We start from the raw sequence: 13,419 nt of genomic DNA on the forward strand, positions 1-13,419 counted from the left end.
ACTTCTAGATGGGCGTCTTCATATAACTCTTGTGTGCATCATCAATGACGAGAGATTGAAGTGTGTTTTTCTCTTTGTTGTAGATTGGAAGCTCCAGATGGAGAAGGGGGATGCTGCAGCCCAGGATCTGGTCAACTCACTGCAGGTCCTGGAGGTCACTGCTGGGGCCATGGCCCCCGAGCTCAAACCTCTGGTAATAGAACATGCAGACATCTTCCCAGTAGAAACACCAACTAGCCCTATTCACCAAACCACAGTGGAAGATGGACTTATCAAAGATATTGTCTTCATTAAAAGGGAAGTTACAAACCTTTTTTTTCAGATCTCAAAAATGTGTCTTTCAAGATGACTCCACATCCCTTGGCATCTGCTGTGTAGTTATAACTATATGCCTCAAGCCCAAATGAATGGTGAACAACACCCGTATCTGGAAATAACATGGTGGTGTTTAGGATTGTGCCATAGATTAGTCTACAAAACAGGTGGCCAGCGACATGGCTTTGGCTCGACAGAGGACTTTGACATGGAAACATCGGACAAACTGATTTATGGAATGCATTTCGCTACACTCGCAATAGCATCTGCTAACCATGTGTATGTGACAATAAAATTAGATTTGATGGTCATTTCTCCCCCTCTGTGTATTTCAGTTGTTGGAGCACCTGCCCCACCTGTTCACCTGTCTGCAGCATCCATACACGGCCGTTCGTCACATGGCGGCGCGCTGCGTGGGCGTGCTCAGTAAGATCGCTACCATGGAGACCATGCACCAGTTCCTGGAGCGTGTGCTTCCGTGGCTGGGGTGCATCGAGGACAGCACTAAGCAGGAGGGGGCCATCGAAGCCATGGCCTGTATCTTTCATACGCTGTCACGCAGTTAGACATGATCCCATACTACGTGTATGGGCAACCTACCAATATGACTTTTTACAAATAAGGTTTGAGTATTATCTAGGGCCGGGAAGATGCCAGTATCGCGATTCTGGTTAGTATCGTGGCAAAGAAACAAAACACAAAGTGGAGTTAACTTCTTTAGGAAGAGAGCTCTGTTGGAAACAAACATATTGTTATCGAGTCACCCTTATGTTTAAGGACCAAAGAGTTGGGTTTTGCTTTGTGTATTCATTTTTGCTATGGAAAAAGTATTGCGACACTGGTATCGTCTTGGCCCTACTTTTATCGAACGTGACTAACAGTACATTGAGTGCATACGCTTAAGTAAATGTGACCCCAGTGGGAATCGAACCCAAGACCTGATGTAACTGAAGTGTTCAGGGTTCACTATGGGTCTCATGAAACCAAAGAAGTGAGTGTCATTGTCGTGTGGTTTGTCCTTGACCCCTTGGCCCCCGCAGGTGTGATGGAGCAGTTGGATGTGGACATCGTGCCGTACATTGTGCTGCTGGTGGTGCCGGTGCTGGGCCGCATGAGTGACCCCAGTGACAGCGTCCGTTTCATGGCCACGCAGTGCTTCGCCACCCTCATCCGCTTGCTACCCCTGGAGGTAAACACACACAAACCAATGCACGACAGTATGTTCAGGGAGATTTGTTTGAGCAAGTATATTTATTTAGGGGCGGCAGGGTAGCCTAGTGGTTAGAGCGTTGGACTAGTAACCTGAAGGTTGCAAGTTCAAACCCCCGAGCTGACAAGGTACAAATCTGTCGTTCTGCCCCTGAACAGGCAGTTAACCCACTGTTCCTAGGCCGTCATTGAAAATAAGAATTTGTTCTTAACTGACTTGCCTAGTTAAATAAAGGTGTAAAAAGTAGTTATTTGCTTTTTTGGGATGCCAGGTTATTTGTGATTCTGCACAGTCCGACGCAATGTAGTTACTTTCAAACGTTCACTCGATCTGCTGTATTCAGACCTCTTGATTTTTTCCCCACATTTTATTACATTAGTCTTATTCTAAAATGGACTTTTTTTTTTTTTTTTTGTCATCAATCTACACTGCAATAAAAGCTTTAGAAATGTATGCAAATGTAAAAATATAAAAACAATAATTCACATACAGTACCAGTCAAAAGTTTGGACACCTAATCGAGGGTTATTTAAAAAAAAATACTATTTTCTACATTACAGAATAGTGAAGTGATGTATGGAATCATGTAGTAACCAAAAAAGTGTTCAAAGAATCTCAAATATATTTTGATTTGTTTAAGTAGCCACCCTTTGCCTTGACAGTTTTGCACACTCTTGACATTCCACCAGCTTCGAGGTAGTCACCTGGAATGCGTTTCCAACTGTTTTTAAGGAGTTACCACATGCTGAGCACTTGTTGGCTGCTTTTCCTCCACTCTGGGGTCCAACTCATCCCAAACTCAATCGGGTTGAGGTTGGGTGATTGTGGAGGCCAGGTCATCTGATGCAGCACTCCATCACTCTCCTTATTGGTAAAATATAAATTACACAGACTGGAGGTGTATTGGTTCATTGTCCTGTTGAGAAACAAATGATAGTCCCACTAAGTGCAAACCAGATGGGATGGTGTATCGCTATGTTATCCATGCTGTTTAAGTGCCTTGAATTCCAAATAAAATCACTGGCAGTGTCACCGGGAAAGCACCACCACCTCCATGCGTCACGATGGGAACCACATGTGGCGAACATCCGTTCACCTACTCTGCGTCTTATAAAGACACAGCGGTTGGAACCAAACATTTCTAATTTGCACTCAGACCAAAGGACAGATTTCCACCGGTCTAATGTCCATTGCTTGTGTTTCTTGGCCCAAGCAAGTCTCTTCTTATTGGTGTCCTATAGTAGTGGTTTCTTTGCAGCAAATCCACCATGAAGGCCTGATTCAGTCTCCTCTAAACAGTTGATGTTGAGATGTCTATTACTTGAACTCTGAAACATTTATTGTGGCTACAATCTGAGGTGCAGTTAATTGCTGATTTGAGGCTGGTCACTAATTAACTTATCCTTTGCAGCAGAGGTAATGCTGGGTCCTGTGGCGGTCCGCATGAGAGCCAGTTTCATCATAGTGCTTGATGGTTTTTGTGACTACATGAAGAAACTTTCAAGGTTTTTGTGTAATTTTTTCCACAGTGCTCAGGACTTCATCAAAGAGCTCGCTGTACTTTGCTCCGTTCATTTTTTTCCCCCTCAATTCTGACTAGTCTTCCAGTCCCTGCTGCTGAAAGACATCCCCACAGCATGATGAAGCCACCACCGTGCTTCATTGTGCAGATGTTGCCAGGTTTCTTCCAGACCTGACACTTGGCATTTAGGCCAAAGAGTTCAATCTTGGTTTCGTCAGACCAGATAATCTTTATTTTCATGGTCTGACAGTCCATGGGTGCCTTTTGGCAAACTCCAAGCAGGCTGTCTTGCCTTTTACTGAGGAGTGGCTTCCGTCTGGCCACAATACCATAAAGGCCTGATTTGTGGAGGGCTGCAGAGATGGTTGTCCTTCTGGAATGTTCTCCCATCTCCACAGAGGAACTCCGGAGCTCTGTCAGTGACCATCAGGTTCTTAGGGACTTCTTCCCTGACCAAGAACCTTCTCCCCTGATTGCTCAGTTAGGCCAGCTCTAGGAGTTGTGGTGGTTCCAAACGTCAATTTTAAGAATGATGGAGGCCATTGTTCTTGGACCTTCAATGCTGCAGAAATCCTGTCTCGGAGCTCTACGGACAATTCCTTCCACCTCGTGGCTTGTTTTTTTGCTCTGAGATGCACTGGCACTGTGGGACTTTAATAAATAGAAAAAGTATGTGTGTGTGTGTGTGTTTTTATAATAAAGGGAACACTAAAATAAAACATCCTAGATCTTGAATGAATGAAATATTCTTATTAAATACTTTTTTCTTTATATAGTTTAATGTGCTGACAACAAAATCACACAAATTATCAATGGAAATCAAATTTATCAACCCATGGAGGTCTGGATTTGGAGCCGCACTCAAAATTATAGTGGAAAACCACACTACAGGCTGATCCAACTTTGATGTAATGTCCCTCAAACAAGTCAAACTGAGGCTCAGTAGTGTGTGGCCTCGACGTGCCTGTATGACCTCCCTACAATGCCTGGGCATGCTCCTGATGAGGTGGCGGATGGTCTCCTGAGGGATCGCCTCCAAGACCTGGACTAAAGCATCCGCCAACTCCTGGACATTGGTGGATGGAGCGAGACATGATGTCCCAGATGTGCTCAATTGGATTCAGGTCTGGGGAAACGGGCGGGCCAGTCCATAGCATCAATGCCTTCCTCTTGCAGGAACTGCTGACACACTCCAGCCACATGAGGTCTTGCATTAGGAGGAACCCAGGGTCAACTGCACCAGCATATGGTCTCACAAGGGTCTGAGGATCTCATCTCGGTACCTAATGGCAGTCAGGCTACCTCTGGCAAGCACATGGAGGGCTGTGCGGCCCCCCCAAAGAAATGCCACCCCACACCATGACCGACCCACCGCCAAACCGGTCATGCTGGAGGATGTTGCAGGCAGCAGAACGGCCTCTTCAGACTCTGTCACGTCTGTCACGTGCTCAGTGTGAAACTGCTTTCATCTGTGAAGAGCACAGGGCGCCAGTTGCGAATTTGCCAATCTTGGTGTTCTCTGGCAAATGCCAAACGTCCTGTACGGTGTTGGGCTGTAAGCCCAACCTCCACCTGTGGACGTCGGGTCCTCATACCACCCTCATGGAGTCTGTTTCTGACCGTTTGAGCAGACACATGCACATTTGTGGCCTGCTAGAGGTCATTTTACAGGGCTGTGGCAGTGCTCCCCCTGCTCCTCCTTGCACAAAGGAGGTGGTAGCGGTCCTGCTGCTGGGTTGTTGCCCTCCTACGGCCTCCTCCAAGTCTCCTGATGTACTGGCCTGTCTCCTGGTAGCGCCTCCATGCTCTGGACACTACGCTGACCGACACAGCAAACCTTCTTGCCACATCTCGCATTGATGTGCCATCCTGGATGAGCTGCACTACCTGAGCCACTTGTGTGGGTTGTAGACTCGGTCTCATGCTACCACTAGAGTGAAAGCACCGCCAGCATTCAAGTGACCAAAACATCAGCCAGGAAGCATAGGAACTGAGAAGTGGTCTGTCGTCCCCACCTGCAGAACCACTCCTTTACTGGGGGTGTCTTGCTAATTGCCTATAATTTCCACCTGTTGTCTATTCCATTTGCACAACAGCATGTGAAATTTATTGTCAATCAGTGTTTCTTCCTGAGTGGACACTTTGATTTCACAGAAGTGTGATTGACTTGGAGTTACATTGTGTTTGTTAGTGTTCCATATATATATAAATAAATATATTACCAGTCAAAAGTTTGAGGTGTGTGTATATAGTGGGAGAACTTGCACAATTGGTGGCTGACTATATACTTTTTTGCCCCCACTGTATGTAATATTTAGGAGGCTTGTCTTTTGCACCTGATATTATTTGTTGCGATATTTTATAGCCTTTTCACACCATTGTGATGAGCCAATTCGTATTGTGCGCAGATATTTTATTTTCTCATTTGTCCTTTCCAGCAAGGTTCCAGCAGCCATGGTGGATGCTAAACCAGGCCAGCAAAGTATATTTGGGCTTGGTTTGGCTTAGGGGTGTGAAAGGGTTTGAATTTATCGGCCTCAAACTCTTTTATTTTTATTTTTTAGGCTGGTATCCCAGACCCTCCCACCATGTCGGATGATCTGATTCGCCAGAAGGCCAGAGAGCGTCACTTTCTGGAGCAGCTGCTTGACAGCAGGAAGCTGGAGAACTACAAGATCCCTGTGCCCATCCAGGCTGAGCTCCGCAAGTATCAGCAGGTGTGTTTGCAAATCTGTTTACACGTCTGTCTTTTTACTTGTCTGTTTTATTGATCCATCTCTAACACTCATACATAAAACAATCAGTAGAACCGCTGTTAGCCCTTGACTGTCGAACTACTGCAAGCTCCACCTGGCGCAAATCACACATTGCCTGTCCTTGAACATGTAGGCTGCATCTTGCTTCCTACCCACTCATGCTGCACAAATTTAACACACTTGACTAATGCAGAACTTTGAACTCTTAATTTCCTGTTCAGCAAAATGATTTCCAGACAGGATACAGCACTTTACAAAGAAAGATACCGGTAGCTTGCTAGTCAGTTTTATGTGAATGCTGAATGTAATTCTAGCTAGCTAACTTTGCTAGCTAGCGTACAGCTGAAGCTAACGTCAGTACTCAACCCCAGACCTTTATTTGTGATATTGCAAACATGACGCTGATTTCACTGGGGTAATTAACTTATCATTCCCTTGCCGAACTGCCAACATGTCAATCGCCTACAATTGGTGACAGATTGTAATGCTAATATAACTGCATAAAAACAATATCAAATCAAAGTTTATTTGACAAGTGTCGACTTTACCGTGAAACGCTTACTTACAAGCCCTTAACAAACAGTGCAGTTCAAGAAGAGTTAAGAAAATATTTACCAAGTAGAATACAATAAAAAGTAACACAATAAGAATAACAATATATCGAGGCTATATACAGGGGGCACCGGTACGGAGTTAGTGTGTGGGGGTACAGGTTAGTTGAGGTAATTTGTACATGTAGGTGGGGGTGAAGTGACTGCATAGTTAATAAACAACGAGTAGTAGAAGTATACAAAAGGGAGGGGTCAATGTAAATTGTCCGGTGGCGATTTTATAAATTGCTCAGCAGTTTTATGGCTTTCAGGTAGACACTGTTGTGGAGCCTTTTGGTCCTAGACTTGGTGCTCCGGTACAGCTTCCTGTGCGGTAGCAGAGAAGTTTGACTTGGGTGACTGGAGTATCTGACAATTTTATGGGCTTTCCCCATTCCTCTGCCTATTACATGGGTCCAGTATGGCAGGAAGCTTGGCCCCAGTGACGTACTGGGCTGTTCGCACTACCCTCTAGCACCTTACGGTCAAATGCTGAGCAGTTGCCAGGCAGTGATGCTCTCGATGGTGCAGCTGTAGAACCTTTTGAGGATCTGGGGACCCTGACAAATCTTTTCAGTCTCCTGAGGGGGATTAAGCATTGTCGTGCCCTCTTCATGACTGTCTTGGTATGTTTGGACCGTTCGGTGAACTCAACTCTCGACCCGCTCCACTACTGCCCCGTCGACGTTATTGGGGCCTGTTTGGCCCGCCTTATCCTGTAGTCCACGATCAGCTCCTTAGTCTTGCTCACATTGAGGGAGAGGTTGTTGTCCTGGCACCACACTGCCAGTTCTGACCACCAACCTACAGGCCGTCTCGTCGGTGATCAGGCCTACCACTGTCATCAGCAAACTTAATGAGATCGTGTTTGGCCACGCAGTCGTGGGTAAACGGGGCATACAGGAGGGGATTAAGCACATACCCCTGAGGGGCCCCAGTGTTGAGGATCGGTGTGGCAAACGTGTTGCCTCCTCTTACCACCTGCTGGCGGTCTGTCAGGAAGTCTGGGATCCAGTTGCAGAGGGAGGTGTTTAAGTCCCAGGGTCCTTAGCTTAGTGATGAGCTTTGTGAGCACGATGGTGTTGAAAGCTGAGCTGTAGTCAGTGAACAGCATTCTTACATAGGTGTTCCTTTTGTCCAGGTGGGAAAGGGCAGTGTGGAGTGCGACTGCATCTGTTAGGGCGGTATTGGAGTGGGTCTAGGGTGTCAGAGGATGCTGTTGTGAACCATTACTAGCCTTTCAAAGCACTTCATGGCTACTGATGTGAGCGCTAAGGGGCGGTTATCATTTATGCAGGTTACCTTTGCTTCATTGGGCACAGGGACTATGGTGGTCTGTTTGAAACATGTAGGTATTACAGACTCAGTCATGGAGAGGTTGAAAATGTCAGTGAGCGACTTGACAGTTGATCCGTACATGCTGAGTACAAGTCCTGCTTATCTACACGTGAATGTTGACCTCTTTAAAGGTTTTGTTCACATCGGCCACCGAGAGCATTATCACAGTCATCCAGAACAGCTGGTGCTCTCGTGCATGCTTCAGTGTTGCTTGCTTCGAAGCAAGCAAAACAGGCATTCAGCCTCACTGGGCAGCTCATGGCTGGGTTTCCCTTTGTTGTCCCTAATAGTTTTCAAGCCCTGCTATATCAAATGAGCGCCAGAGCCGGTGTTGAATCTCGGTCCTGTATTGAAGCTTTGCCTGTTTGATGGTTCATCTAGGGCATAGTGGGATGTCTTATAAGCACCCGGATTAGTGTCCCGCTCCTTAAAAGCGGCAGACCTAGCCTTTAGCTCGATGTGGATGTTGCCTGTTATCTATGGCTTCAGGTTGGGATATGAACTTACGGTCGCTGTGGGGACTGTCGTCAATGCACTTATTGATGAAACCTATGACCTGAGGTGGTATACTCCTCAATGCCATTGGATGAATCCCGGAACGTATTCCAGTCTGTGCTAGCAAAACAGTCCTGTAGTGTATCATGTGTCACCTGACCACTTCCGTATTGAGTGAGTCACTGGTACTTCCTGCTTTAGTTTTTGCTTGTAAGCAGGAATCAGGAGGATAGAATTATGGTCAGATTTGCCAAATGGAGGGCTTGCTTTTGTCTAACCAGGTGTGATTGTCGGATTTGCGTTTATCGTCGAAGGAATGAGCATTACACCTAGGCCTGTACTCTGGAGCGGGATCAATTTGGAGGTGGAGGGTCCGTCATGGTCTGGGGCGGTGTGTCACAGCATCATTGGACTGCGCTTGTGTCATTGCAGCATCAGGGAAAACATCCTCCTTCATGTGCGCTTCCTGCAGGCTTGTCATTGAGCCTCCAGCATGACAATGCCACCAGCCATGCTGCTCATTTTGTGCATGATTTCCTGCAAGACAGGAATGTCAGTGTTCTGCCTTCATGCTGATCTCAATCTCATTGAGCATGTCTGGGACCTGTTGGATCGGAGGGTGAAGGTGCCTTGGTGGAAGAGTCAATAACATTTCACAAAGAACTGGCAAATCTTTTAAATAAACTGCATTGACTTTTGATTTTGATTTAGACAGTAATAGGACTTTTTTTGTTGCTGTTATATCTCAATAAATTAGTTTTTTTTTTAAATAAATGTATTTAGACCCTTTCTGTTGTTTTGAATCTTGTGTTCATACAAATATTTCCTCATGTTAAGTTTGCTGAAAATAAATGCAGTTCACAGTTACTCTACTTTTGTTGACGCACCTTTGGCAGCAATGACGACCTTGAGTCTGCTTGTGTATGACGCTACAAGCTTGGCACACCTGCATTTGGGGAGTTTCTCCCATTGTTTTCTGCAGATCCTCAAGCTCTCAGGTTGGATGGGAAGCGTCGCTGCACAGCCATTTTCAGGTCTCTCCAGAGATGTTAGATCGGGTTCAAGTCCGGGCTCTGGCTGGGCCACTCAAGGACATTCAGAAACTTGTCCCGAAGCCACTTCTCTGTTGTTTTGGCTGTGTGCTTAGGGTTGTTGTCCAGTTGGAAGGTGAACCTTGCCCCAGTCTGAGGTCCTGAGCACTTTGGAGGAGGTTTACCTCAGTGATCTCTCTTTACTTTGCTTGGTTCCCCTTTCCCTTGATCCTGACTTGTCTCCCAGTCCCTGCTGCTGAAAAACATCCCCACAGCATGATACTGCCACCACCATGCTTCACGGTAGGGGTGGTAATTGGCCAGGTAATGAGCGGTACCTGGTTTCCTCCAGATGTGACACTTGCCTTTCAGGCTCAAGGTTAATCTAGGTTTCATCAGACCTGAGATTCCTTTTTTTTATGTTCTGAGTCGTCTCAGTACCTTTTGGCAAACTCTAAGCAGACTGTCAAGTGCCTCTTTTTTTACTGAGCAGTGTCTTCTGTCTCGCCACTTGGTGTAGTGCTGCAGAGATGGTTGTCCTTCTGGAAGGTTCTCCCATCTCCAGAGGAACTCAGGAGCTCTGTCAGAGTGACCATCGGGTTCTTGGTCACCTCCCTGACCAAGGCCCTTCTCCCACAATTGGTCAGTTTGGCCGGGCAGCCAGCTCTAGGAATAGTCTTGGAGGCTCCAAACTTCTTCCATTTAAGAACGATAAAGACCACTGTCCTTGGACCTTCAATGCTGCAGAAATGTTTTGGTACCCTTCCCCAGATCTGTGCCTCAGCACAATCCTGTCTCGGAGCTCTACAGGCAATTCCTTCGATCTCCTGGGTTTGTTTTTCCTCCGACATGCACTGTCAACTGTGGGACGTTTTTATATAGATGGGTGTGTGCCTTTCCAAATCATGTCCAATCAATTGAATTTACCACAGGTGGACTCCAAGTTGTAGAAACATCTCAAGGATGATCAATGAAAACAGAATGCACCTGAGCTCAATTTCGAGTCTCATAGAGAAGGGTCTGAATACTTATGTAATTAAGGCTTTTCTGTTTATTTAATATTTGCTAAGCTTTCTCGCTATGTCATTATGGAGTATTGTGTGTAGATTACTAAGGATATACTTTAAAAAATCTATTTTAGAATCAGGATGTAACATAACAATTTGGAAAAAGTCAAGTGGTCTGAATACTTCCCGACGGCACATTATTCTGAAGGTAACCTGGATGTATTTGCAATTCGTTTTGGATTATTTTGTGCACCGTTAAAAAAATAATGGTAAATGTTACCTATTCAGCACTTTCCACTTCATTTTTAGTGTCATTGTTTTTTTGGCAAAGCTCTACAAAAAGGGATTGCTTTTAAATGCTGCAGGGATGTTGGCTGCTGCTGACAAATTACTTTTTGGACAGAACAAATAAAAAAAATTGTAGAATTGATGGGCTTGTGTACTCTGCTGGTATCCTGCTGAGCCCAACCTCTATCTCTCTAGTGTAATGGAACCCTGCAGAGTTTTGGAATAAAACTTCTGCTGGTCAACAATGGATAGGACTACGCTCAGCTTTTATACCCCAGCATAATAAACTCCTCTAGACTGGTGCAGAATAAGCATGCCACTGTGACATTCAGTGTTTTTGATTAGTTGTTTGGGATACAAAGTGATTTGTGCAGTCCGACTTCTATGTAGTCCATCTCGTACAATCAATATAAGCACGGTGAAGATGTTTGCGTGAATCCTTTGACTCACAAACGCAGTGCAACAGCTCATTGTATCCCATGGTTGTCTGCTCTGTCATAGCTAGTATGTAAAATTATTTGATGGACAGTTTCAATAACTTTGATCTCTCCAGGACGGAGTGAACTGGCTGTCCTTCCTGAACAAGTACAAGCTCCACGGTATTCTCTGTGATGACATGGGACTGGGCAAGACCCTGCAGTCCATCTGCATCCTGGCTGGGGACCACTACCTCAGGTACTGAACTGCATGACCACACACGACTTACGTTCTAGGCCGACTATATTGCAGTTGTGCTGCATTTATTAACAAATGGTTGCATGTCATCAACTGCGCAGTTCGGCATCATATTGCTATGTCAGAATGTGGTAAGGTGATATGCTAAATACTAGGGATGTGCCTCTTTCCTTTTCAAGACCATGCCTATCTAGATGCATGTGCTCAATACGATACAGGAACTATGTTTTTTAGTTTGAAGCGTTTCGGTTTGATTAGGGAACGATATGATTCAATACATTAACATTTGTTGAATAACCACAATTTTCCATTATAAATTAACCTGCTGCTGATATGGTGCTCATGAGCTGGGCGTTTCGTGTGGGAATTATGCATGTATATGGACTATATAGGGAGCTGAGACACAAGGGAGACTAGATATCTATCAGCCCTCTACCAGATTCGGGGGTCAATGTAGCCTATAGTTTTACTCCTCCACTAATTAACTTGTAATTTTAGAAAATTAAGTAACACATAAAAAAAATGTGTACTTTTTTTTTATTTAACTAGGGAAGTCTGTTAAGAACAAATTCTTACTTACAATGACGGCCTACCCCGGCCAAACCTTCCTCTGACCCGGACGACGCTGGGCCAATTGTGAGCTGCTCTATGGGACTCCCAATCACTTCTGGTTGTGATACTACAGACCCAGGTTCGATCCCGGACTGTGATGCCTCTCGCTCTGTGATGCAGTGCCTTACACTGCTGCTCCACTAATCTCCGAATTAAGTGTTTGAGCTAGTAATGTATCAATATTTATTGTTTACAAATTACCGATGAGAGTCAATTTAATATACAGCACAACTTTGGATTTCACCCCATCTCAAAATTGAATGGTTTTGACCATTTGGAAGTCTTTGCAGAGTGATCTCTTCTCCTCTGGCTTCAGCCATGCAGTGCGCCTCGCAAACGTGATCGCTGTCATCGTTATACAGGGAACGTTTCTTTCATAGTACAAAATTACCATATACACATTGTACCATTATACACATTGCAAAAATACCAAAACTATTGCTCATGGTGAATCTGAACAATCAAAATCAAATCTATTGTAAGCCCCATTTTCAACAGCACATGCCTTCAGAAAGAATTCACACCCCTTGACTTTTTCCACATTTTGTTACAGCCTGAATTTAAAATGGATAAAGTTGGTTGTTACTGGCCTACACACATTACCGCGTAATGTCAGTAATTGACTCAAAACATTTAATTAATTTCTAAAAATGTCTATATTCAAATCAAACTGTCACATGTGCCGACTACAAGTGTGGACTTTACCGTGACATGCTTACTTACAAGCCTATAACAGTGTAGTTCAAGAAAATATTTATCAAATTAAAATAAAGTAGCAGAATAAAATGACGAGGCTATATATCTGGGGTACCTGGTACTGAGTCATTGTGCATAAATAATAAACGTGAGGAGCAGCAGTGTACAAAACAAATGGAGGGGTGTGTGAATAAATAGTAAATAGTCCGTTGAGGGAGAGGTTGTCCTGGCACCCCACTGCCAGTTCTCTGACCACCTCCCTATAGGCGGTCTCATCGCTGTCGGTGATCAGGCCTACCACTGTCATCAGCGAACTTAATGATGGTGTTGGCATCGTGTTTGGCCATGCAGTTGTGGGTGAACAGAGAGTACAGTAGGGGACTCAGTACACACCCCTGAGGGGTCCCAGTGTTGAGGATCAGCGTGGCAGACATCTTGTTGCCTACCCTTACCACCTGGGGGTAGCCTGTCAGGAAGTCTGGGATTCAGTTGCAGAGGGAGATGTTTTAGTCCCAGGGTCCTTAGCTTAGTGATGAGCTTCGTGGGCACATGGACTGGGGACTGGGCACAGGGACTATGGTGATCTGCTTGAAACATGTAGGTATTACAGGCTTGGTCAGGGAGAGGTTGGAAATGTCAGTGTAGACACTTGCCAGTTGGTCCGCGCATGCTTTGAGTACGCGTTCTGGTAATCCGTCTGGCCCTGCGGCTTTGTGAATGTTGACCGGTTTAAATTTCTTGCTCACATCGGCTACCAACTTATCACAGTCATCCAGAACAGCTGGTGCTTCAGTGTTGCTTGCCTCGAAGTGAGCATGAAAGGCATTTGGCTCGTCTGGTAGGCTCACGTCACTGGGCAGCTCGCGGCTGGGTTTCCCTTTGTA

General features: G+C 45.2%; 1 protein-coding gene across 1 annotated transcript in view; it reads left to right on the top strand.

Moving 5' to 3' along the window:
• The window catches only part of LOC135512448 (TATA-binding protein-associated factor 172-like), a 62,898-nt gene that overhangs the window by 35,034 nt on the left and 14,445 nt on the right, over positions 1–13,419 (top strand). Inside the window, 5 exon segments of the mRNA XM_064934482.1 lie at positions 84–193; positions 651–852; positions 1,356–1,504; positions 5,612–5,764; positions 11,106–11,227. Of these exon segments, the coding sequence (XP_064790554.1) occupies positions 84–193; positions 651–852; positions 1,356–1,504; positions 5,612–5,764; positions 11,106–11,227 (736 nt within the window).

This window comes from Oncorhynchus masou, chromosome 24, assembly GCF_036934945.1.
Source record: "Oncorhynchus masou masou isolate Uvic2021 chromosome 24, UVic_Omas_1.1, whole genome shotgun sequence".
Taxonomy (NCBI): domain Eukaryota; kingdom Metazoa; phylum Chordata; class Actinopteri; order Salmoniformes; family Salmonidae; genus Oncorhynchus; species Oncorhynchus masou.